General features: G+C 47.5%; 1 protein-coding gene across 6 annotated transcripts in view; it reads left to right on the top strand.

The window, feature by feature from the left end:
* Nucleotides 1-8,728, top strand: part of SGF29 (SAGA complex associated factor 29) — a 282,314-nt gene extending 273,586 nt beyond the window's left edge. For all 6 annotated transcript variants that reach the window (XM_086932174.1, XM_086932172.1, XM_086932171.1 and 3 more), the window contains exon 10: nt 7,360-8,728. In XM_086932174.1, coding sequence (XP_086788300.1) covers nt 7,360-7,476 — 117 coding nt within the window. In that variant the 3' untranslated portion in view covers nt 7,477-8,728. The remainder of the gene's footprint in view (nt 1-7,359) is intronic.
* Nucleotides 8,729-26,221: the final 17,493 nt, after the last annotated feature.

The raw sequence follows: 26,221 nt of genomic DNA, 5'->3' as shown, positions 1-26,221 counted from the left end.
GATCTCCAAAAGTGAGAGGGTTGGTTGTCTCTTGGCGGGGCTACACGTATAAATGACCCATACCCCTCACAATAAGTATGCTGCCTTCGTCCGTCACCCTATAGCCTGGTTCAAGAGGGCAGCAGCCACACTCGCATATTGGGAACACTTTGGGATTTTCATCCTTAAACAAAGCCATGCTTTGTACTTTTATTCCCAAAAGATGTCTTTTTATTTGGACCCTGAACTCCGAACTAACGAACAGTTATGCTGCTATTTTACAACCCTTCAATGTAGGGATTGTGGGTCGATGTATGGAGATTGGGAGGCTTACACTGGAGGTGTGCGTGTGTGGGGGTTGATTTTCAATAAGTGTATTGTGGCACAGAACAAAGAAGTGGTTCATAGGATATGTCCAAATCTTGGTACAAGATTGCCACACACCACCATTTTGCCACTTAGTGTATGAGAAATATGTTAGGCACTGTGTCTGGACTCCGTGTTTATGTCTATTCAACCCGACCAGTTTTAGTGTTTCCTTGGTGGAAAGCTGCTTCAAAACATGTTATTGCTTATTGTGAAGTATCTGATCTTTCTTAATGTGTGCTATGTCCTTGCATTTGCCGGCACATTGCAACTAGTATTTTATTTATTTATTTTATTTATTTTAAAAGTTTTATATAGCGCGGACAAGATCTTTGCAGATATCAGAGCGCTTTACATAGATGGTGGCGTACTCATACCAATAAATCAATAAATCAAAACAGTACAAATAGGTTACATAGAGGGGTACATGATGGGGGCGTAATCATACAAATAAATCAATAAATCAAACAGTACAACTAGGTTACATACGGGGTATGTGAGGGAGACTACTCATACAAGTAGGCAAAGGGGTCAAGCAGGTAGAAGCATGTAGTACAGTGTTAACAGAGTTCTAGATACTAGTTCAAGTGTATTTAGCCATGAGGATAGCTTTTACTTCTTTTTTAAAGAGTGTAGTGGATGGGATAAGCCTTGTTTCTGGAGGGAGAGAGTTCCAGATCCTAGGTGCCATTCCAGAGAAGGAGCGCTTATATGTTTTTTCCTTCCGGAATTTTCGCGGTTTCAGCAGAAGATTATTTGTGCCTCTAGTGTTTCTGGTTCCGCCAGATATTGTCAATTTCTGGGCGAGGTAACCGGGTGATTTAAGGTGAACCGCCTTGTGTGTCATGCAGGCGATTTTCAGGTGTATTCTGGCATCAAATGGCAGCCAATTCAGGGCTCTCAGGTCAGGGGTAATGTGGGAGTGCTTTTTTGACCCAGTGATGAGTCTCGCTGCAGCGTTTAGGGAGGCTCTTAGGGGTGCGTTGTGGTTAGGGGGAGTCCGACTAGTGCAGTGCTGCCGTATTCAATTCGGGGGATGACTATAGCTTGTACTGCGGTTTGGAAGTCTTTGGCTGGGAGGAAGGGTTTAAGTTTTCTCAGAGTATTGATCTGGAAGTTCGCGCCCTTAGTTGCCTTGCTGATGTGTTGCTGCATGTTGAGATTGGTGTCAAGTGTAATGCCTAAAGATTTTGCTGAGTCCACGATGGTGGGTTGGACATTGAGTGCAGTTAGGTGTTAAAGCCAGGTTTGAGCAGTGGAGCTCTTAGCTGGAGGTGAGATCAGAAGGAACTCTGTTTTCAGGGCATTGAGTTTAAGGTGATTATCGGCAAGCCAGGATTGGGTGCATCTGATTGTTGCGTTCAGGAGCAGGATGTCATTGGGAGATTGTAATTTGAGATAAAGTTGGGTGTCATCGGCGTACATGTGAAAGTGTACATTGGATGCTTGTAGCAAGGTGGTGAGTGGTTCCATGACTAGGTTGAACAGAGTTGGGGATAAAGAGGAGCCCTGGGGGACTCCTAGCGTTACAGGTATTGGCGAGGACATCAGGTTGTTGCTCTTGAATTTCTGCGTCCTGTTGTGAAGAAAGGAAGTGAACCACTTGAGAACAGTACCAGATAAGCCCATTCTTGTGTTTAGGAATTCTAGCAGATTCTCATGTTTAACAGTGTCGAATGCTGAAGAGAGATCAAGAAGGATGAGGAGGCAAGTGTCGTTTTGGTCTAGCATTTGAAGTGCGTCGTCCATTATGTGCGTCATGGCCGTTTCAGTACTATGTCCCGCTCGGAAGCCTGACTGGTGCGGGTTGAGGAGATCAAATTGCTCAATGTGCTTAGTCAATTGTAGTTGTGCGCATTTTTCTAGTAGTTTGGCGAGGGTGGGAATATTGGTGATGGGTCGGTAGTTGTTGAGGTCAGAGGGGTCGGCTGTGGGCTTTTTTAGTAGAGGTGTGACTTGACCAACTTTGAGGGAGTCAGGGATGCTTCTTTGTTGGAGAGAGCTGTTGACAATTTTAGTCCAGAGAGGGAGAAGCAGAGGGGTAAAGTCTTTTACTGCGGAGGCAGGCAAGGGGTCCGTGAGGTGATTGGATGGTTTCAGGGTGTTGAGCAGTTTACCAATTTCTTCTTCCGAGTATGTGCCAAAGGTTGACCATGTAGCATTGTTTTTTGGTTCAGCGGTTGCTGGGCACTGGGGTTTGGAATGGAGGCTTGCATCAATAAGGAGATCGCTTTTTATGTTGTCAGTTTTTTGGATAAAGAAAGCAGCGAAGTCTTCACAGGAGGGTGCTTTACTCGCAGTGTTAATTGGTTGGGGTTGTTCCTTGGATTGTGATCTGATAAGCTCAAATAGTTTTCTCGGTCTGTTTTTTGCCTGGTCGAGCTGGCGGCTGAAGAAGTCTGATTTTGTACGTTTTATTTTCCTGAAGTAGGCGTTTCTCTTTTTCTTCAGGTCTTTTAGGTGCATTGCAGAGGGAGCTGCTCTCCAGATACGTTCAGCCATTCGCATGTCTCGTCTATCCTCATTGAGACTCCCGTCGTACCATGGGTTGGAGATTTTAGTAGTGACTCTTTTCAGCTGCATAGGTGCAGCCTCATTAATTATTGTGGTCATGGCATTGAGATAGTGGTCAGTCAGGGTTTGAACGTCCGTATCGTCTGTCGGTGGAAGAAGGAGATTGAGCCTGTTGGGGGGCAAAGAGCCTGGGTTGAGTTTTTTCATGTCTCTTTTCCAAACTTTCGGTTTGGGGAATTGAGTCGGGTTGACTTTAACTTTTTCATTGATGAAGAATGTGATAATATGGTGATCTGACCAGTCACAGGGTTGGATGGACTCTAGTAGGATAGAGTCCTCTTTGGAGATGATCCGGTCAAGGATAGAGCCTTTCTCGTGGGTCGGGCTGTTGCATATTTGGGTGAGGTTAAGAGCGTCGAGGACATTTTTAAGACTATTTACCACCGCGTCATTACGATCGTTCCAATGGAGGTTAAAGTCCCCAAGGTATATTTGGGTGAGCTGCCGCCCGGAATTGGTTGAGATCATATCCATGATTTGTTGGGAGAAGGTGGAGTTGTCCCTGGGAGGGTGGTAAATGCTGTGAAGAGAGCATATCGGTTTGCCCTCACTGATAATGTCGAGGCAGATGTATTCACAGGAATTTGGAGATGGTAGTGAGGTGGAGTTGGCTCTCCGAACAGAGATGTTGTTCCTGTAAATGCATGCGATTCCACCCCCCAGTTGGCCTGATCTGTCGAGCCTGATAATGTGGTAGTTAGGGGGAACTAGAATGTCCATTATAGGTGTAGAAGATTCAGTTAGCCAAGTTTCAGTCAGTATGATTATGTCGAGGTCCCGCGATAAGAGGAGCTCTGCAATGGCGGCGGCATGTTTCGAGGCCGATCTACAATTGAGGAGGGTGCATTTGAGACGGGGTGTGCTGGGGGTGGTGGGTGGTTCAAGAGCGAGGGGGACTCTTCTGAGGTTATTGGGGATGGAGGATCTGTTGTTTAGTGTGGGGGGTCTAAGTGGATTTGAGTGTATCGAGGGGATGGTGAGGTGTAGGGAGGTTGTGTCATTTTGGGATGCTGGGTCATAGGAGCGGAGAAGGGTGAGTGTGTCGAGATCAGAAATAGGGTTGTGGGTGCGACGAGGGCGGTTGTTGCGATTGCGAGCTGGCATTGAGGTCCGGTTGGGGGAGAGTTGATTGGGAGGGCGGAGGACACGATGGGTTGGGAGGTGAAGTTGTGTGCGGGGTTGCAGGGACGGCGAGGGGGCCGAGGACAGAATTTGCGACTATGAACAGGTATTGACGCCCGGTGTAGGGTGTGGGTGTCGGCCGTAGGGGAAGTGGCCAATTTGGGCGGGTGTGTGAGGGTGTCTGCTGGGGGGGGAGTGGCCAGTTTGGGGCGGGTCGTGGGGGTGGGTAAGGGATGTGTGGGGTGTATGGAGAGTAGTTCTTTGATGATGTGTATGTCTTCTTTGATCTGGAAGAGAGTGGCCATGATGTTGTCCATCGTGGGGTAGGTGGAGGGGGTGTTGTCCATCGTGAGGTAGGTGGAGGGGGAGGGGGTGGGGTTGGGGGTGGTAGCCAAAGGTGACTGACCGACTAGGGAATTTGCGTGCTGATGGGAGGGAGGGCTGGTGTTCGAACGGGGTTGCGTTGTGTTAGTGTACTGGGTGATGTTAGGGGGGAGAGAAGTTTTGGGCGGGAGAGGAGTGAATGAGGTAGGTAGGAGGTTGGCGGTCTGGGTGAGGGCATTGATGGTAGGCGGGCGGATCAGGGTGTAGTCTGGGAGACTGATAGTGGTGGTGGGGGAACCGGTCTGGTAGTGGGGGCTGAGAGTAGGAGGGGAGATGAGATTGGAGGTGGCCCTGTTGTGGGGAGGGGTAGTTAGATTGAGAGAGGGTGTGTGTTCTGCGTGGTTATTTCGAGGGTAATGGGGGCTGAGTATAGGGGGGGATAGAGAGGGGGATTTGTAAATAGGGGTGTTGTTCTGGTGTTGAACTAGATTAGGTGTGCTGTGGGAGGGAGCTGTGCCGTCTGCGGTGAGCGGGGTGTTAAGGCCATCTGTAGGTGTGTGAGTAGTGTTGATGAGGAGTGTGGATGACCGTGAGTTGGGAGAAGGGGTGGGGGTGTGGGTGGTGTATGAGGGGGAGCAATCTGAGTCAGTGTTAGATGCGCTTGAGTCACCTGCCCGGTGCTGAACTGGGATAGAAGAGTTGCGGGTAGGAGATGGGGGGTCCGGGGTAATAGGTGTGTCCCTCATTGAGATGTTGTTCCGCGAGTTGGAGAGGTGCTCTATGAGAGTCGGGAACAAGTTGTCTAGTAGTTCCAGGTTCCTGTCTGTGGATTGAGATAGGACAATCCCGTTATTGTAGATGGTGATGGTGGCTCTGCCTGGAAAGAGTTGGGATGGCGTGATGGAAAGAGTTAGGCTGTGAGAGGATTTCTTGGTGGAAGAGACGGAGAGTAGGGTGTGGAACGCCTTTTGCCATTGAGCTCTGCGTGTGGTGTGGAAGATGATATCAGTGTTCAGGGATCCATTGACCGGTGAGAAGTAGGTGTCAGCAAAGGGTGTTTCATGGTGTGACCTAAGGAAGTTGTGTTTAAAGCGTTTAGCGGCTTTTTTGGTGAGTGCCGGTGGGTAGTTGATTTTATATGTGTGCTTGCCGATAGGATCCATGATGGGGCGGTGATTTAGGTGTGTGTGGGAGACTGCAATATAATGGTATACATGTACAGGAAGACAAGTACGTAAAGTAAGCTACACATTAACAATGTGGTACTAGTGATCAGTCAGCATCCAGATATCAGAGTGTGTAGAGGCACAGATACATACATAAATTACACGGTACTGGAAATAATAGTCTAATAGTCATATTAGTAAATAATGCAACATGTTGCTTGTTGCCTGGTAGCTGTACGTGGGAGAATACAGGTATGGCAAAAAATAAGGGCTTGTTTTACAATTTACACTTTAACTGTAAGTCACATGAACTCCAAGCATTTTCACACTACTGAATATCTTGGGGTTTAGATTAGAAACACAGCCGTCGACAAAGGTCAATAGAGTACTGTATTGCAAGGACATTATTCTGAGGGCACTGTGGGGGGAGTGGATCTCTTAATCTTACATTTCTGCTCCCTTTTGGTGGTACCATCACACCTACACGTCCACTTGTTTGCTGACATTATCCTTGTACACTTTGTGCCCCTCTGGTGCTGGCATTAAATTAGTGTGCCCTTACTTGTAAGATGACCACAGGTTCCAGGCCCTTGAAGTGACAGAATCCACAAGAAGTGGCCCTCCCCCTATACAGATTGCTTGACAGTTCACTTTTCCTAATACAGCAGAGCCCACCAGACACAAAGACTCGTCTGTCCACATTCCACTCTCCTCTTACTGAGAACTCCGTTTGCAACTGCAGAAGGAAAGAGCTTAGCTCTACTAAACAACCACCAAGTAATCGTTTAGAGGTCTCAAACAGGCATTTGCAATGCAATGGGTCTCGCATTTACAAGAGTTTGAGCTATTGTTAATGATTACTTTTATTTAAGTGTTGTTTTTTAAAATGATAAATAAAAGTAGCTTAAAATCTCGCAAATGCGAGACCTATTGCTTTTGGTGCCTGCGCTATAAATATTTTTTTGTAAAGCGTTAGAGACCGTGTCCTGCCTGCTGTTTGAGAAAATCGTGCTCAGAGGCTGTAATTTAAGCCTACCGCGTAACAACACACGTAACAGTGGATGTCCTCATGGGAGTTTACAAAATAAGACAAGGAGGGACTACTAAGCCTATTGAATAATTAAAAAAACACATTTTACAGTGGACAGTGGCACAAGCCAATTAATAATATGGGCGGAGGGAGGACGGTGCTTCAAGGCCGTACCGGACTACAGCATACCTCGCAGAACCGCGCATGCGCAGCCCAGGCTCGACCTAAAAGGTCAAGTTAACCTTTCAACTCTTTATCACTACAGCTGTTTACTAATCCGAGAATATGGGGTGGTGGGTACAGTGTGGTTGGTAACATGTGATGAAAAGCGATGGTAATGTAAACTATACAGGCATCTACTAGTCCATTTGTTGTGAGTGTTACTCCCTGACATTATTTGCCCCCTAAGAAGACATCCTGAACGGCCTCTAATCAACTGTTTCTAGGAACACTGCCTTTTGGAGTCAGACTATGACTTTTAAAACATGCTACACTTCATCTCATGGTGGCCCAGTGGGACTTCTCTCTAGCTACTTGTGGAAGTACAAGATGTGCCAGAGATTCATACACTGACACGTAATTGTAATTAAAGAAACCTTAAAACTGCTGATGCGCACTTCTCACAGGCAAATCCATCTTAAACCAAAGCCGCTTGATTTGTTTTACTAGTATTTATGCTTCTGCCCCACCTTATGTTATACTCTCCACCCATCCCTTCAGTGTTTGATCTCATTTTATCCAAATTCAAATAGAACCTTATTTTGCTTCACTGATTGCCGTCTCCCTTTTCTCCAACAGCCGCAGGACGACTACTCAGTGCTCTTTGAAGACACATCCTACGCCGACGGATACTCGCCACCCCTGAACGTGGCACAGAGATACGTGGTAGCCTGCAAGGAGCCCAAGAAGAAGTAGGATACAGTATTGCAGAGGGGCCTGTACGCTCAAGGAGCCTCCGCCTCTGATCTTAGTGCTTCCTAGACTTTCTTGGACCATGCCCAGGCACGCCAAGGCCTTTGGGTAACGTGTTGAATGGCAATGAACACTGGGCGGCTGTATCGGGGACTGCGCCACACCCTGACGAGTGATGCCTTTGCTTCCTAGGGGGGCCACCCTGTCACCTCTGGACATTGACTTTTGCTTGAGTGTCCTTGAGCTCTTTGGTGGCTGGTTCTTAGATGCAGCCCCTCCAAAGATGAGCCATGTAACTGCGTCGGACATTCAGGAGTGCTTTAGAAGTGGCAATGACTCTGGATCTTGGACAACTACCCCAGAGGAGATGGGTTGCGAACGATGAACCTCTGGCTCTACCCAAAACCCTATATTTTTAAATTGCTTTCTCCCTGGCCCTGATATCTGCATAGGGCTCCTGACCACTTTGTTCATTCTAACCTGGCGGGAGGTTTGGTCTGTCGGGGGTTAACTGGACGGGTGATATGACCCCTGGAAGTGGGTCTCCTGGCTTTAACTGTGCAGAGGCTTCAAGTCCGTTGAGTGGGAATGTGCTGGGTTTCTGTTTTGTTCTTAATGGGCTTTGGGGGACTTTAATATTACATAAGGGATATCTGTGGCCTATGCCCACCTCACCACAGGCCCTGAAGAGCTAATGTTGGGTATCGATAGTCCTCACCCTCAATACCTACCCACCTGAGCATGTGAGAATAGGACACAGCTTACTTTTGCGCCAATGTTTTTAAGTAGAATGGTAAATGTTTGGAGTGATATCTCCCTGAGCCTGAGAGACGAGAGTAATCTGAGGGATAATGCTGCCGTATGAGTGTACATTTTTTTTAAACTTGAGTTGTATGTGTTTGAGACTTTGGGCCAGAGAGTCCAACTTAGATCCAAGAGGGCAGATCCATGCCTGAAAGACATGCGATCTATTTAAATCCACTAAACTCTATGGAACTCAGTAACATAGACAATCGCTAACCTAAAATTCTGGCATGAATCGAGCTCTCTTGGACGTACGTTGGACATCCACGCCTTAGGTTATAGGATAAGTGTATCATGAAAGATTGCTCTGCTGCCTGAGCCCGTAAGATCTGTGTATCCTGTGAAATGGCTAAGCTGTCGAGAAGTGAATGATGGTTCTGCCAATATGTCTCAGGTCCCTGTATCTAAGATTGTGGAGTGTCGGGTCATTAAAAAACGCAACAACGAAAAATGTCAGTTTCCTGGTTTTAACTCTAGTAGATTTAGCAGTTACGATCACTGGTGCTAGAAGGGAGGAAAATTGGACACTAAAGAAAGATGACGTAGTCGAGTGTTTGCATCACTTCGTGGCACTCGACCTCGGAGGGCATGTCACCTTAACGCTGCCTTTGCGGTTGGTAGTGTTCACAAGCACTACGCCCTCCTCTGGACTCCCCGTTGAGAAGCCCAGGCATCCAGTGCTAGAGGCCGAGCGATGGCAGTCTGGCAGATGCTACGCTTAAAAGGGAAACACGAGAAATAATAGGACATTTAAGTTTTCTATTGGAGTTTTTTTTGTGTGGTTGGTTGGTTGCTGAGACCCACGCAGATCTCCGTCCTTACCGCGCTTTCTGTTTAGGTCTCGTAGACAAGTGCACACTCGCCTTCTAAGGCCTCTAAGTACAACCCTGGATGACTGTGCTACTGCAGCCTGCTGACATTGGCTGTGAGCTTCTTGTTTTGTTTTTTCGGGATGGGGTGGGGTGGGGTGGGGTGTGGGGGGGGGGGGGTGCTGCTGGACTTCTGGCTGTGAGCAAGAGTTGCCGCGGTGAACAGGACGCCGGAAGAATGTGCCTCGCCCTTCTTTCTCTCGAAGTATCCAGGTGTGGTAGGAGCTGCCCTAGCAGGTCTGGGCCCTGAAGGTGACTTCGCACAGAAAACCTGTGCTGCACACCTGATGTTTTCTATTCCCTAGGCTAAGTCTGCTTTACTTTAGCCCTCTCACGCTCCGTTCCATCCTCTCTCCGTTTCACTGAGTTCCCCTTGCAGTGCCCTTCTTCCCGCATTCCTCTCCTTTGGAACTTAGTTGTCATTTTCCGTCCATACTCTTCTGCGCCCAGCCCTTTCTTATTTTGCCCAGCATTTTCCCATTCTTCCTTCCTCTTCTCGTGTCTTCCCCCTTATGTTTGGTCTCTCCTCCCTACTTTGCTGCTCTACCCCCGCACCCCAAGCTAACTTTCCTTTCTCCTACTTCTGTCTTGGGGTCAGGAGTCACTGAAATACATTAGAGGAAATGCTTCTAAAAATACAATCTATTACTAGAAATTGGGTTCTGATTCCTTGAGTGTTTCCTCCTGCTCCTCTTCATTGTGCTCTAGCATCAAGGGCATCTTGATGCCTGGTTTTGCACCTTCCATTTCCCTCGAATACGAGGGTCTCGGAGGGATTCACTCGTTTTAAGAGGTCATCACTGCAGGAGAGCTGTCATCTCTGCTTCGAGTCTGTTTATTCCACATGCTCTTTATGCTTCAGGTCCATTTCCTTCTCCTTCATCCCTTCTCAAGCTAGTGCCAAGGTTTGGTTCGAAGGTTTGACACCATCAGTGTCCTTTGTTCAGGACCAGTGCGGTCCTTTGTACGTGTGCCATGTCTCAATGTCGAGGACATGGTGGCTGTCTAGAGTCTGTGCCTTTTGGAGCCTTTGTTACCTTTTGCCGTTTGGCCTTCTGAGCGTCCCTTGCTGCTCTCCTTGCAGCCTTGATTTAGACACTAGAGTGAAAAAGATCCTCTTGGAGAGTTCCGAAGATAAAGATTTTACAAGCAATAATAAATCAGTGTAATTTTTCTCAGCCATGAACAAGACTTGGCAAAGTCAATGTACTGGATGCTTACAAACTTTTTCAAAGAAAACTTAGGTAAGTGGCAGTGCAGTCGGTTAGAATTACCTGGGCCTACCAACTCCGGCAGGGAGCTAGTCAGTGGGGAGAGCAAGAACAGTTAACTTCACAGGGAGGGGCAGTTACAGGCACTTTTATCTGCGTTGGAATGGATACCTGTGCATTGTCCTGCTTCAAGGGATGAAGGATGCTGAAAAACTCTAAGGATGCTGTGGACTCGATGTGGTAGATAGAGGTCTTCCTCGATCCACCAAAATGGTGGGGGTGCTGGTTGCAAGGTCGTCCCCCAGAAGCCCTCTGTGATCTCAAGTTGCCGCTGGACTACTGGTCGCCTGTTTTTGGGGACACAGGTCAATCCTTCCTGGGTTGATAACTTTCCTTCTGAGGGTCCGAGCAACTCTCCAACAGAACTTCCGAGTTTAGTGAACTCTGGTGAAACTGTACGTCAGGTCTTCGTCCTTGGTGCTGCATGGTGGTGGTGGTAGCTGCTTGAAATATAGTATTACAAAATTTCGATTTTTAAATATAAATAAAATAATAACTATTAAATATGTTAAAAAATAAAATGAATATAAAAAATATATATCAAGCAGACGAGACCGCCAGGGTGGCGGGCCTAGACCGAGGCACCTGCCAACACTCACTTCATCCTGTGAGAATATGTCGCTGGGGGCTCTTGAGCAAAGGTTTAGTTATTTTTCTGGTTTTCACAGTTTGAGGGGTGGGATTTTTTATAAGGGAAATAGACAATCCACACAACAAAGCTATAATGGGAAGTGTTCTGATAAAGTGTCGACTGGGAAAACCATGGAGGGCCAGGTGAGAAGAGATGAGATACACAAACGGGGGTAGTCTGGGTGGGTGCGGGAGGTGGAACGTGAGTCGGGATGATTAGCATAGCCTCCTGGAACGCCAAGGGCCTGAACTCCCCTCTCAAGCACCAAAACATTTGGAAATACTTGTTGGATCACATAGTGGCACTTCAGGAAACTCACTTAAAGCACTCTGAAGAAAACTGACTCGGGTACAAAAGTTACTCCCTAATATATAGATCTTCCTAGATCTTCCACTGGGACAAAACGGAGAGGGGTGGCACTACTTTTCCACAAATCTATTCAGTTCCAGACAGAAGGCATAAAAACATTAGGAGGGAAGAGTGATAACAGTAAAGGGTAAACTGAGGGGAAGAATGTGCACACTTGTTTAGACATACGTACCCAATACAGGCCAGCCAGCCAGCCTTCTTAACATCTCTGTTTAACATGATGGAAGGGCCCAATAGTCCTCATGAGAGACTTTATTCTTACCTGGTGTGCTACAGAGGATAGCACACATCCCACAGATCATCCACGGGAAGATTTCCCAAAGGAGTGAAACAGACCTTTAGGACGCTGGGCCTCAACGATGCATGGAGGTCTCTGTTACCAAACACCAGGGATTATACTTTTCTCTCTCACGTGCATCAAACATATTCACGCCTAGACTATATATTTATTATTCAAAGCCTCCTGGGCTCCTTGCAAGCCACAAAGATTTCACCGATCACTGTCTCAGATCATTGCCTCATCTGGATCTGCATGAAATGGGGAACAGCTGCTACGGGGCCACCAAGATGTTTTTTTCCCCTTTCTCTTTAACAAAGGATAGAGTTGTAAGAGACGAATTGAGGGCAGCAATTAAGGAATATTTTCAAATGAACCAGCAGCAACCTACGACCTCCCTAAACAACTGTGATGCCTTCAAGGTGGTGTTGAGGGGTAAATGCATCTAACTAAATGACACATTAAACTACTTAAGAGCAAAAGAGCGCGTAGCATTAGAAGTAGAACTCGAGGAAATAGAAAGCAAACACAAAAAGAGCCCCACCTGGATCTTGCAGCGTAAACTAAGCGCCCTTAAAGGGAAATTCAACTCGATATACACCAATAGGGTGGAATCCACACTCCTTAGGCTTCGTCGGATATGCTATGCCCAGGGGAACAAAGGGGGATTCCACCTGGCGAGACAACTTCGAGAAAAAAGGGAGAAGAAATACATAAGGGGATCAGCGACGATTGGGGGGAGGGGGGACTTAGAACACTCAGATATGAGTAAAGCTAATATATTTGGGTCCCTTTATAGAGACCTCTACCAAGAAGTGCCCACAGATCCAATACCCCCAAAAAACTATCAGGACATGCTGTCTCGCCCCCATATCTCACTAGAATGGACGGAGCCGTTAGACGCTCCTATGATTGAGGAGGAGTTGGGGTGAGCGATAGCGGTGTTAAAGCTTAACGAATCTCCAGGGCCTGACTGCACACTTTCATAAAACTTATGCATCTAAGATTACTCCTCAGCTGACCGCTCAGTTTAATGCAATTGCGGCGGGGCCAAAGGTGACAGACTCAATGGCTGAAGACGTGATAACAGTGATTCCAAATGCAGGGGAAAACCCTCAACTCTGTGCCTCCTATAGGCCAATTGCCCTGTTGAACATAGACACCAAATTATTTTCGGCAATACTAGCAGCTAGATTAAAAAAACTGAAGCCCGACCTAATCCACCCGGATCAATCAGGCTTCATAAAGGGGAGACAAACCCACAACAATATCCGCAGGACAATTCACTTTGAAAGTTTCCAAACACAAAATAGCAGCAATATTGGTGGGGTTGAATGTGGAAAAAGCTTTTGACAGGGTGGGTTGGTGCTTTGTTTCACACAATGAAAATCTTCGTATTTGGGGGGCAATTTCTCAACATGATCAGAGCTAATTACGCGCACCCATGTTTTTGATTGCAGGTTAACGGGGTGTGCTTATGGCCATTGGACCTAATCAAGGGGATGAGACAGGGATGCCCGCTGCCCCCCAGCTGTTTTTCCCTAGGCATTGAACCTTTAGCAGCACTAATTTGAGCCACCTTCGGCAATCCAGGGGATAAAATATTTGGGGCGAGGAATATAAGCTGTCCCTGTTTGCGGACGATGTATTGATTACATTTACCTCCCCCGATCCTCATTGCAAGCTCTTCAGGAAGAACTGAAGAAGTTCGAAAGCGTAGTAGGGTTCCAGGTAAACCTAAACAAGTCATCCATCCTGAATCTCACACTGTCAGAAAGAGAGGCAACTCTTTTACGTGAGGAAACCCCGTTTAACTGAGCCAAGCATACACTCACATATCTGGAGATTCAGATCACCCCCCCGCCTGGAAGGGTTGTTTAGGGCAAACTATCTCCCCTCCTCCTACGCCAGCTACAACAAGATCTCAAATGCTGCAAACCACTATATATATCCTGGTTAGGGTAGATTCACGCAATAAAGATGACAGTGTTGCCTACATTTCTGTGTGTGTTCCAGGGCTTTCAGATTGACCTTGAGAGAGACTTCCTCTCCAGACTTCGCAAAGTCCTCACATGGTATGTCTGGCAGAATGATAGGGCAAGCTTCCCGTTCCACACTCTCCAAAGGCCAAAGTGCGAAGGAGGCGTGGCTCTACCCGACTTTGGCATCTACTACAAAGCTGCACAACTGAGGGTGATAGCAGAATGGTCTATGAGGGAATCGGACCAACATTGGTTACATTTGTCATGATGTACCATAAACTGGCACAAATCGGTCATATACAGTCCAAGAGCCTTGGAGGCCTGGCCCACTCTACCCATGCCCTACAAATAGCACAGACTGGGTTCACGTACTTGTGGTTTTATCTCACCACAGATAGGGGGCTTTCATATCAGAATAATATTCAACGTGTCATTACCAACTTCGCTGCCGATGCACTGAGGTGGAAAGCTCTCCCCCTCACGATCCTTGGCTGGGAGTCTATGTTTAAAATGATTACCTTACCTCGTTTCCCTTATACGCTCCCTGTTATGGCTCGGGAAACAGCCGAGGATCGCACTGACCACATTACAACCTAACCAATACAATGGGAGGGATCTCCCTACCTGATATTGAGGCCTACTATTGGGCGGCACATCTGACCCCGGTGAATGAATAGATACATGCCACGGCAGACCACCCCACCTATAGGTTAGAACGCGATACTATGACGTCTTGCACATGTATGTATTTTCTATAATGAGAGCGGGGCAGGGGACGCCTATTCCTGGCCACACAAGTCACACTAGAACGGGCGACATTACCTCCCCAGCTCCGAGAATGGAAGAAGGGATTGGATATGTACATGGTGGCAGAGAGGGTCACATACAAAGCGAGAGGCTACCCACGAAAGTTCTGTAGAGTTTGGGGTAAATGGAGGATATATTATGGGCTGGATGGAGCACTGGGCGATGATTAGCTGGCCAATGGAGGGAGCCATACTACACTTTTGTTAAGATGGCCGGCCTGTCTTCGGACTCTTTGGAAAAGGACAACGTGGGGGATGCCGCTGCAGGGATCAATGATTGAGTGGGACTTAAAGACTCATACAGCCCGGAAAGGGGAGGGGTTGGGAATTTACGTGATGTGGATTATAGATGTTCATCTTTGCACAAATGTAACCAAATGTGACGCTCTACTTTTCGTTTTTTGGTTGATACAGATGAAAATAAAAATATATATTTAAAAAAAAAACATTGGTTACATATGGATCGGGTGATAGTTGGGAGGACGATTTGGGATGTGATTTGGAAACATAAGAAGGATAGACCTCAGAATGCCTATTTAAGCACACCTATGGGGACCTCTTGCCAAATGTGGGACAATGTCGCTAAAAGGCTTGGGTGTGCAACTTTTCCCTCCCCATACACCCCGATCCATTTTAACCCGGAATTTCCCCCAGCTCTACATGAAGGGCCATTCCTCACTTGGAGGGAGGGAGGGTGCCTAATGCTATCGGACCTCTTTCATAACTTTGAAATACTTACATTTGAACTCTGTCAGAATGATTTTCATGTAGCACCCAACGAACACTTTCACTATCTCTAACTTAAAAGGGCTCTGCACCCACAAGTTAGGGAAGCAGCCACGCGAGATCCTACACCGGTGAAGTCCTTTGTAAGGAAGGTGGGTTCACTGAAAGGGGTGATCTCTTTCATACATGGCCTGCTACTTTCCCTGCTAAGACCATGCTATATCGCTGCCTGGGAGGGAGATTTTGGAAGGGTAATGGAATAGTCTATGGTCAGATATCGCCAAGAATAATCACTCATTAGATCTCAGAGAAGCTACCTATAAAACTCTTTGATTGGTACCTCTACCCCCCAAACTCAAAAATATATTTCCAGAGACCACTTAACTGTGCTGGAGGGGTTTTGGCGTGGCTGGAGATTTTCGCCACATATGGTGGGACTGCCCCAACATTAAGACATTTTGGGAGGAGTTCCTTGCATAGATGAAATACTTGTTGGGGTACCCCATCCCGACTTCTGTAGAGACTGTTCTCCTGGGCCTTAGGGACCTAATGTTGGAACACCAAACAAAGGCAGGCAGAGCGATTATGGGGGCCGCAAAAATGGCAACCGCGGCGGCCTGGTAAAAGGTGGACCAGTGTTGGCGCAGTGGCACTCTCGATTATGGAAAATACTCACCATGGAAAGGTTAGCGGATATTTTTGGAGAAGAGTATAAATATTTTGAATATAAATGAGGACCATTGTTGTCATATCTTACAAAGGGACTCTGTCTGGTGGTATGCCCTCCCTCTATGACAGCAATGCATCTGTTCTACCCGGGGTGGGTGGGGGGGGGGGGTTGAGTAGACTCTCTTTGCCTTCTGGTACTCTGAATGAGGCAAAGAGAGTCAACTCATTCCAACACCTGTTCAGGCGATAGGGCCTACAACCCACTTCCTGAGACACGCAATACACCCAAAGGCTAATGTGGATACAACCGTGGCACCACCATAGTTGTTGGGGTAGAGATTTGAGGGAGGGGGGAATAGTTGAGAAGAAGTTTTTTAAATGTACATATATACAACACAACTATTTGGGATAGAGGACACAGAACTGGTATTATGTTTAAGGTGATGGCAGCCACACATGGAGCAACTGTGTTTTCATTAGATAATGAAGGGATGATGGGAATAGTTGTATGTAATATTGCCTCTACTCCTTGTGCAAACTTTCAATAAAAATAGTTTTGATTAAAAAAAACACAAAAAATATACATCACATACATTTAAAATATACACTAAAATACATAACACTTATTTAAAAAAATCGATATTTTGAACTATATTTTTGCAAACGACATTGACTGATATTTTTGAAAATTATATTTCTTACCTTAAATTTAATATCCTTTACCACAATATTCTTGCTGTCAAATCTTTCTGTGTCACAACATTTCCAACTCAATATTTGTGTTGGTCGACATTTCCAACTCAAGATTCTGTCTGCATACCTTTTAATATACACAAAAGAAACAATTGATGGACGGAATGCTGGATAATGCAAGTATTCACAAGGATATGGGTTAAATCCATCATTCTTTTGCTCACCCCACCTCCCCAGTTTAGACCCAGCCATATCCAAATCAGTGTTGACCCTGTTCCTTGTGGAACAGTCCAGCCCGAACTGTCAAGCCAGGTCCCCCCTGGACCGGAAACAAGCATCCTGGGGCCGGTTTCAGGGCATCACCCTTCATCAGCCAGGCTAGCTTGAAGCCAGTGGTGTACTGAACACGGGACCCACGTCTGGGCATACCCTTCCCACTTAGGGCGACACATGGAAAAGAAACAATTGATGGACGGAATACTGGATAATGCAAGCATTCACCCTCAGTCATAAGGATCTGGGTTAAATCCATCATTTGTTTGCTCACCACACCACCCCAGTTCAGACCCAGCCATATGCAAATCAGTCTCGACCCTGTTCCTTGTGGGAACAGTCTAGCCCCAACTGCCAAGCCAGGTCTTCCTTGCACCAGAAACAAGCATCCTTGGACCGGTTTCAAGGCATCACCGTTCATCAGCCAGGCTAGCTGGAATCCAGTGGTGAAGTGAGCACAGGACCCACGTCTGGGCATACCCTTCCCACTCAGACAGACATATGCAAAAGAAACAATGGATGGACGGAATGCTTGACCATGCAAGCATTCACCCTCAGTCACAAGGATCCGGGTTAAATCCATCATTCTTTTGCTCACCACACCACCTGAGTTTAGACCCAGCCGTATACAAATCAGTCTTGGCCCTTTTCCTTGTGGGACCATTCCAGCCCGAACTACCAAGCCAGGTGCTCCCTGGACCGGAAACAAGGATCCTGGGACCGGTTTCAGGACATCACCCTTTATCTGCCAGGCTAGCTTGAATCCAGTGGTGTAGTGAGCATGGGACCCAGGTCTGGGCATACCCTTCCCACTTAGGGCGACATATGCAAAAGAAACAATTGATTGACGGAATGCTGGACAATGCAAACATTCACCCCCAGTCTCTGTACTGGGGTGAATGTATGACATTGTTCTGCATTCTCTCCATCAATTGTTCTTTTTGCATTTTTTACCTTTTAATATACAGCACCCTACCTTGAGACTCGTTAGGCCTGCAATAGGCATGACTTGCATATTAACAAGCATTTACAATGCAATGGCCTCTGCTTCGTTAAAGTTAGAGCTATTGGCATTGCAAATGGCATTTTTTTCATTTTTATTTAAACATAAATAAACAAATGGTATTGTCATTTACAATGGCAATAGATGAGCATTAGAGAGTAGTAGAGAGTATTAGCAGACACAGAGCCCCCCACACACAGAGCCCAACACAAACACACACACACAGAACCCAATACACACACACACACAGAGCCCCCCCCCCACACACACAGAGCCCCACACACACAGAGCCCCACACACACACAGAGCCCCACACACACACACAGAGCCCCACACACACACACACAGAGCCCCACACACACACACAGAGCCCCCCCCCACACACACAGAGCCCCGCACACACACACAGAGCCCCGCACACACACACAGAGCACCACACACACACAGAGCCCCCCACACACACACACAGCCCCCCCACACAAAGAGCCCCCCCACACACAGAGCCCCCCCCACACACAGAGCCCCCCACACAGAGTGCCCCCCACACAGAGAGCCCCCCACACACAGAGAGCCCCCCCACACAGACACAGAGCCCCCCCACACACACACACAGATCCCCTCCAACACACACACACAGAGCCCCCCACACACACAGAGCCAAACAATGGAAACAATGTGATTGCACAGAGTGAGGTGGCCACCTGAAGTCTGTTCTTCAGAGCCCTGGCTGGCATCACCATTCCGGTTTTGTTAATGGCAGTTACATCCTCAGTAGTCCTTGAGCACCTCAACTGAACCACAAGGACCAAAAACACGTTACAAATGTAAGAGAATGTCACGTCCAGGAGTATTTCCATTGAGCAAACAAAGCTGCAGGCAGTGACCCACGCAGCAATAAGCGGATTAAAAGAGCATCTGTTCTCAGTGACACTGTAAAATATGTAAAACGAGCAGGAGACAGAGAAGGAGGAAAGGAAAGGAGAAGTGGACATGAAGAAAAAAAAGTTCAGAGAGAAAGGAGGAAAATGAAAGAAATGGGAAAAGATTATAGATAGAGAAATAAAAGGCGGAGAGATTTCGTTTTTTTACATATTTCGCATAGTTCACCAATTCCTTTGCCTCTTCGCGCTTTTGGAAATCTTGGAGGGAAGCTTATCTCCAGATGGATAAAGACAGAAGTAGACAGTGTGGATGAGAAGAGGAGACGGCGGGACATGACGGCGGGCAGGGAGAAGTTGTCAGGGAAGGCAGAGAGATGTGATATAAACTTCGGAAATATACAGAAGGGAGAAGAAAGGGTCGGAGAAGACCGAAAGCGGGCAGGTAAAAAGATACTTGGAAAAGGACAGATCGACCGTTGGGGAATGTGAGAGGGGTATATAAGAAAGAAAGTCTAGAAAAGGAGGACGAGCCTGAACGGTTTTAAAGTTTCACTAGGACAAAAACATAATATGCGGAGGGATGCCTCAAACTTGCAGAGCTCTGCCTTCATGTGTACATAACATGGATGTTACAATAACCAGCGACTACCTGACACGGCACCCGCTAACCAGTAATGTCCGGCCCCCTCGCTGACTGACCCCTTGTCGAAAACGATAACTATCGGGCTGGTTGGACTGCAGGGGACAGCAGCCAAAACTCCTGCGTGCTCTTCTCCTCACCCAAAACTTCACAAACAAGGAAACAAATCCCCATGGACTGTGGGTGTCCCAAAGCAGGCGGGCACGCCTTGTTTGACTTCACAGGACGCACCGCATTGACATGACTCACCCGGCAGGCCTGATGGAAAGGTGAGCTACGCCCGCCTCGTCACCGCCATCACGCTTCTGGCCATGATCCGACCTGAACGCCTTTGTTATGAGTTCCTGGGTTTTCAGCAGACAGAGGCAACAAACACGAGCTGACAAGAACTGACAATGGGCGGCTGCACACACAAACCGGAACCTCCATAAGGCCTCGTGGAGCGTCGCTAGCTGTCCCTGAAACTCTAAGCAAAATGGTGGCAGCAGCTGCGGATAAGCCTCGTCCTTTTCAGACTGGGGGACGTATTTTTTGTTGAGACATAATTTCTCGCTCAGCGAGACTGCGCAAGCGCAGCCTACGCAGGCCGAGACCTAAAAAGGGAGGTTTGGGCTTTGCCATTACTTTAAATAGCAAAGTTGAGTTAGCAGTTTAAAACGGTCCTTCCAGTCTGCAGAGGCAGACTGGGAGCCACATTTTACCTTGTTCCACACAGACATGGCACAATAAGTGCTGCAGTCCTTGGGAGACACTCTTTTATAGGCCCTGGGTACACATGGTACCATATACTTGTGGGCTTACTAGTAAGTTAGGCAATGCTAATTGGGAACAAGCCAATTAAACATAAACCATTTTAACGGTCAAAGCACATGCACTGAGCCTATTTAGCAGGGCTCAGGGCATTTCAGAATCATTACCTAGTAGCTAGAAATAGGGGCAAAAAGTTGTGATAAACCTGCAAAAAACCTGTTTTCTTATAATAATGCACAGCATGTGAACCAATAAAAGGATTCATGCTGCAAAACAAAATGGTTACTTACCAGTAGCAGTAGCTTTGCAGCTTGAAGAGTATTCTGGATTCACATGTGACCTACCCACCTCCCCGGGAATGTGGGGAACAAACAAGCGAGGTGAACACCATTTAAAAAAGGAAGCTTCAAACTACCAAGGTTGCCAAGGGGAAAAAAGAATCTGAAGATGGCGACCACGAACTGGAACTTCTAGGGTGCACGTCTGACATCACACACTGAATGGACTGATCACCAAATGATGATTGATAAAGCCTAAAAATAGAGAAAAAAAAGACAGACACAGCACGTTTTTCCGGACCCAACCACTAGATGACAGACTAGATTCACAGAATGTGAATCCAGAAAAGTCTTCAAGCTGCAAGACAACTGCTACTGGTAAGTAACCATTTCGATTGCTGACATCTAAATGGGAGGGGGTACACCAGACGCTACAGTGAGGAAAGAAAGATGAGCCAGACTTCGAAATTCCAGGGGTCTTTTTGATAAATTGGGCTGCAAACGTCTCGGACTGCAGCTGCCGTTGGGTAGATTACAGGGAACAGGCTGAAGCCTCTGCAGTATCTGTTAGGGAAATGAGTCGTTAAAAGGGGCACAGATTCTTGACTCACTTCTTGATCTCTATGAAGATGGTTCGTAAATAGCTGGGGGCAGCCTGTTCACACTTCTGTGGTGGGCACTCCACCTGGAAACTGTCCTGTTGGTCAGAGCAGCCTTGCACACAAAGGTCAGACCTGGAAGGTGGTGTGGCCAAGGCGCATGAAAGGGAACCAACCTAAAGCATTTTCAGGGAAGCAGACCTAAAATATACATCCTCCATCTGCGAAGTTGGTATAAGGATGGGACACTATGATCCATTGTTGTTAGTTGTTGTGGTCTCTTAATGATGACTGGGGACTCAGCAACGACCCCGGGACTACTTTGCAGCTTTCGGATTGATGTCACTCTGGCAGGTAACTCCCCAGAGGTGTAGAGAAAATATTCTCGAGTCTAACCTGAAGTAGTGTCTTGGCTAAATCAATAATCACTGGGAGGGACAGAGGGCAGTTCAAGGTTCAACACACACACCCCCAGGAATGTATGTATACATAGAGGTGCGCAGTTCCTATAGTGGGGGAGGTCGAGGAAGCCTGAGGGATTAAGTCAGAGGATCTGATCCTTCAGGAGCTAGAGCCCTCACACACCCCAAGGGTTGCCATGCTTCATCATAGGGCTGCGCCTATTGCCGGCGCTGCAATGCCCAATGGGCCATGTAGGAGGGCTTTTTACTGGAGTTCTTTTAAGTTGCCGTAGTGAAGTACGAGGTGTGTTGTGAGTGAGTAGAGGGTTAAAAATAACAATGTTAAATAAGGTCAATATTTAATGTATGGAACCCTTGGTTATACTAAAAACAGACATAGGCCAGAGTTGGATATAAAGGTCCACATTAGCTCTAAATACAAGCGTTGGTCCTGGGGGATCTGGGTTTGAGTCTCGGCAACAAAGCCAAAACCTCCTGTGATTCTGGGCAAATCACTTATTCTCCCCGTGCCTAAAATGAATGTATGTCCTCATGTAACGTAACTGGTGCTATGTAAAGCGTTCTGATACCCGATTCGGTTCAGGTCTAGTTTGCACTATATAAAACTATGCAAAAAAAAAAAAAGGCAATTCGTCAGGACCGTGAAAAGTAAAAAAAAATAAATAAACTACTCAAAGGGATGATGGTCAGAAGTACATTTGTTACCAAAAGCCGTGCCAGGCCCAGTGCATAAGGGCCTATAGTATACCTTGGTGCAATTGATAGGTAAACCGACCTAGGAAAGAAATGGAAAAAGAGAGCAGCAATATTATTCAATGTCAGTATTGGTGCTGAACAGAAATGGGGATGTAATGCAATTGCATGCTTCAGTTTAGTACCTAATTGGTGTAACAGTACATAAATAATCACAAAACATGATCTATCATGGCCGTGGAATACAGTAACTATTAAGGTGGAAAATGTTTCATCAAGTGGTCACACACGGAGTCGAGAGGAGCTCAAGACACCTCATGTGAAATACTAGATGGGCGTGAGTTCAAACATAATGTCACGGCTCATTCGTATACAACATGCAAGTCATCAGGTATACAGCGGTGGTGACCACTATTAGCAATAATGGGTGCTTATCGTATATAATTGATCGGGTCTCTCATGCGCAATGAAGGGTAAAAACAAGGGTAAAAACCAACAATTAGCAAGGGACTTTACAGCTAATAGAAATTGGCAAAGGCTCCATGAGCAATGGCGGAGTCGCACTAGAAAAGCGTTGTGCCGCCTGGTGTGGGGGTAGATAAAAAATAATTTTTAAAAAGGTCGGGTACCCATGTGGTGGCCATTTACCACGTAGATGGGCACCACCCATACACTGAGTCTTACTTACGGTTAAAGATCGTCTCGGAAAGCGTGCGATCTGCCCCTGGCTCGGCTATTGCTCATCTGTGAGCGGGGTAGCCGGTCTAATGGATAAAAGAAGAGATCGCAGGATACGTCATCATGGTTTGACCATACCACTAGTCTCTCTCACAGCTGCTGGTTGGGAACAAGGGCAAAGACAAGCGTCCTATTGGATTGTGGTAGCAGGGAAAAACCGACACCATCTTGAAATGGAGCAGAGACCATATTAATCAGGAGGTGGCTTAATTACCACCAATATTCCAGAATGACTGAGTCTTAAAATTCTGTTGCGGGTCTAAATAAATATTATGTGTTGTGGGTTTGCAAAGGACCAATATTTTTTCTGAAAATTGTGCAAGAGGGAGTTATCCTAATTGGTTGGATAACCATGTCCCTGTCATAACGATTATATGCGGAATAGGTGTCAGTGGTTAAGCTCACTATAGTACGATCAGGGTCAGTGTAGAGGAGGGAATGTCAAAGATAACTCAGTTAGTTATGATCAGATGGTAAGAGTCAAGTCTTCAGAAATCAAGATAGTAGTAATGAAGTATAGGGGCTTAAAGAAGTGTCCTTTATGTATCTCGCCTTAAGGTATATTGTCATTCAGGTCTATTACGTGTGTAGACAAGCAAAAGATCCATCTCTGTTCTTTCTGGAACAGGTAGGTATTGGTCGTATTGAGATGTATTTCCTGTACTGTCCAAGACAGGTGGTCGGGGGAGTAAGGTTTGTCAAAGTGTTTACTCAGCCTGGTTGAGAACCTCTTGCAGCGTATATTGCTGTTCCATTATTCTTGTTTTGACCATACGTGTGGTCATGCCATTCTGACGCATGTTGTAGGGACAGGTAATCATGTAAATGCAATTCATGGAATTGCAATTAGTATATGATTGTTGTGTCCACACCTGGTGGTCATTCAGTTGTATGGTTCTCATCCAGGGGATACTCATCAATAGTCATAATCTATGAATAATCCGTGCCCATGTGCGGGATCATGGAGCATATAGAAAATACACACATATATATAGGCAAACATCTCCTGTTGCCAGAATCCAATTCCCCTTGCGGGCGGAAAAAACAGGTATGGACCACAATCAGCTTGGTGGAATTCGTGCTTTATTGTTCTGATGACCTCCATTGCATGACACGTTTCGACCAGGTGGCCCCGGTCTTGATCACATGACGTGCATTACTAATGGTGTGTCTTAAGTAGAGCTATACACAAAACCACTCCTCCTACATCGTCGAGACCCGGTTCAGAGAGAGCGTGCAGGTTTACATTCGGGTGCCTGGCGTCGCGGGAGGTGTGCCAAATACGCCATCACCCCCCTCCCGAGGTCTATGTGGTGAGTTTCTCCCACCGCACAAGTTCATTTTAATTTTTGTGGTCTCTAGAATCCAGAGACACTAAAGGGAACCAACCACCAAAATTGTTTTCGTGTGGTCCCTTTCATTTGCACTTTTTTCAGACGACTTTTAACTTTCACGTCCCTTGGTAGGGTGGGCCTTAGCGTGCCCATACCGCCGGGGTATAGTTCACCCTAGGTCCTGACGAATGCCAGGTAAATAAAACCGACATTGGCAGAAACATGTTGACCGTCACTTAATATTATTGGAAACAGACAATTCAACCTAGTTGGTCTAGTTCTCCAACACATTTTTAATATGTCTCTTTGATCAGCCATTAAAATAATTTTTGATACAATAAAGACATTTTTAAACTCACCACTTTACACTTTCCTTAGTCACTTAGATTGTCACCTAGCTCCCACATCTTCACATTACCTGCTCCGTAGTAAATCTGGCATTGAAGCACACTGGGGTGGCATTCGGTCACTCCCAGTGGGGCCCAATGATGAAGCATGTCACCGACTAGGTCGGTGAGTGAGGGCTTTCTAGACACACCAAATAGGTGTTGTTTCTCTATGTGCTCGAATACCCTTGTGTTTTCAAACTAGTAACACTCTTTCATTGTTGTTTATAATGTCAAGTGGGGAATAAGAATGTTGCTCGCTCCCTACCTCTCTCCTTATTGATATGACATAGAGAACATATTGGTTGTAGCCACCATGCATTTAAAATGACAAGTAAATGTAAATACAAAGAAATGCATCATAAGGTCAGCACCCAACATTTGATATCAATGTACAATACAATTGATGTCCCGCATCGCCGGTAGCACCACAACGAGGAGCCAGTAGTTCCCGCTCCAGGAGGAGCCACGCAACACCCGCCACAACTCCGCACGGGACTCCGCTGCCCAGGAGCCCGTGCGAGAACAGCAGAGCGCGGAGGCACGCCCACCTGCCCACCGGCGCACAAAACAGCTCGCCGGACCCGCTGGCGCAGGTCCCGCATCGCCGGTAGCGCCACAACGAGGAGCCAGTAGTTCCCGCTCCAGGAGGAGCCACGCAACATCCGCCACAACTCTGCACGGGACTCCACTGCCCAGGAGCCCATGCGATAACAGCAGAGCGCGGAGGAACACCCACCTGCCCGCCGGTAGCGCCACAACGAGGAGCCAGTAGTTCCCGCTCCAGGAGGAGCCACGCAACACCCGCCACAACTCCGCACGGGACTCCACTGCCCAGGAGCCTGTGCGAGAACATCAGAGTGCGGAGGCACGCCCACCTGCCCACCGGCGCACAAAACAGCTCGCTGGACCCCCTGCCGCGGGTCCCGCATCGCCGGTAGCGCCACAATGAGGAGCCAGTAGTTCCCGCTCCAGGAGGAGCCACGCAACACCCGCCACAACTCCGCACGGGACTCCACTGCCCAGGAGCCTGTGCGAGAACAGCAGAGCACGGAGGCACGCCCACCTGCCCACCGGCGCACAAAACAGCTCGCCACAACGAGGAGCCAGTAGTTCCCGCTCCAGGAGGAGCCACGCAACACCCGCCACAACTCCGCAAGGGACTCCACTGCCCAGGAGCCCGTGCGAGAACAGCAGAGCGCGGAGGCACGCCCACCTGCCCACCGGCGCACAAAACAGCTCGCCGGTAGCGCCACAACGAGGAGCCAGTAGTTCCCGCTCCAGGAGGAGCCACGCAACACCCGCCACAACTCCGCACGGCACTCCACTGCCCAGGAGCCCGTGCGAGAACAGCAGAGCGCAGAGGCACGCCCACCTGCCTACCAGCGCACAAAACAGCTCGCCACAACGAGGAGCCAGTAGTTCCCGCTCCAGGAGGAGCCACGCAACACCCGCCACAACTCCGCAAGGGACTCCACTGCCCAGGAGCCCGTGCGAGAACAGCAGAGCGCGGAGGCACGCCCACCTGCCCACCGGCGCACAAAACAGCTCGCCGGTAGCGCCACAACGAGGAGCCAGTAGTTCCCGCTCTAGGAGGAGCCACGCAACACCCGCCACAACTCCGCAGGGGACTCCACTGCCCAGGAGCCGGTGC

Source organism: Lissotriton vulgaris, chromosome 7, assembly GCF_964263255.1.
Source record: "Lissotriton vulgaris chromosome 7, aLisVul1.2, whole genome shotgun sequence".
Taxonomy (NCBI): domain Eukaryota; kingdom Metazoa; phylum Chordata; class Amphibia; order Caudata; family Salamandridae; genus Lissotriton; species Lissotriton vulgaris.
This window is presented reverse-complemented; position numbering and strand designations above follow the sequence as displayed.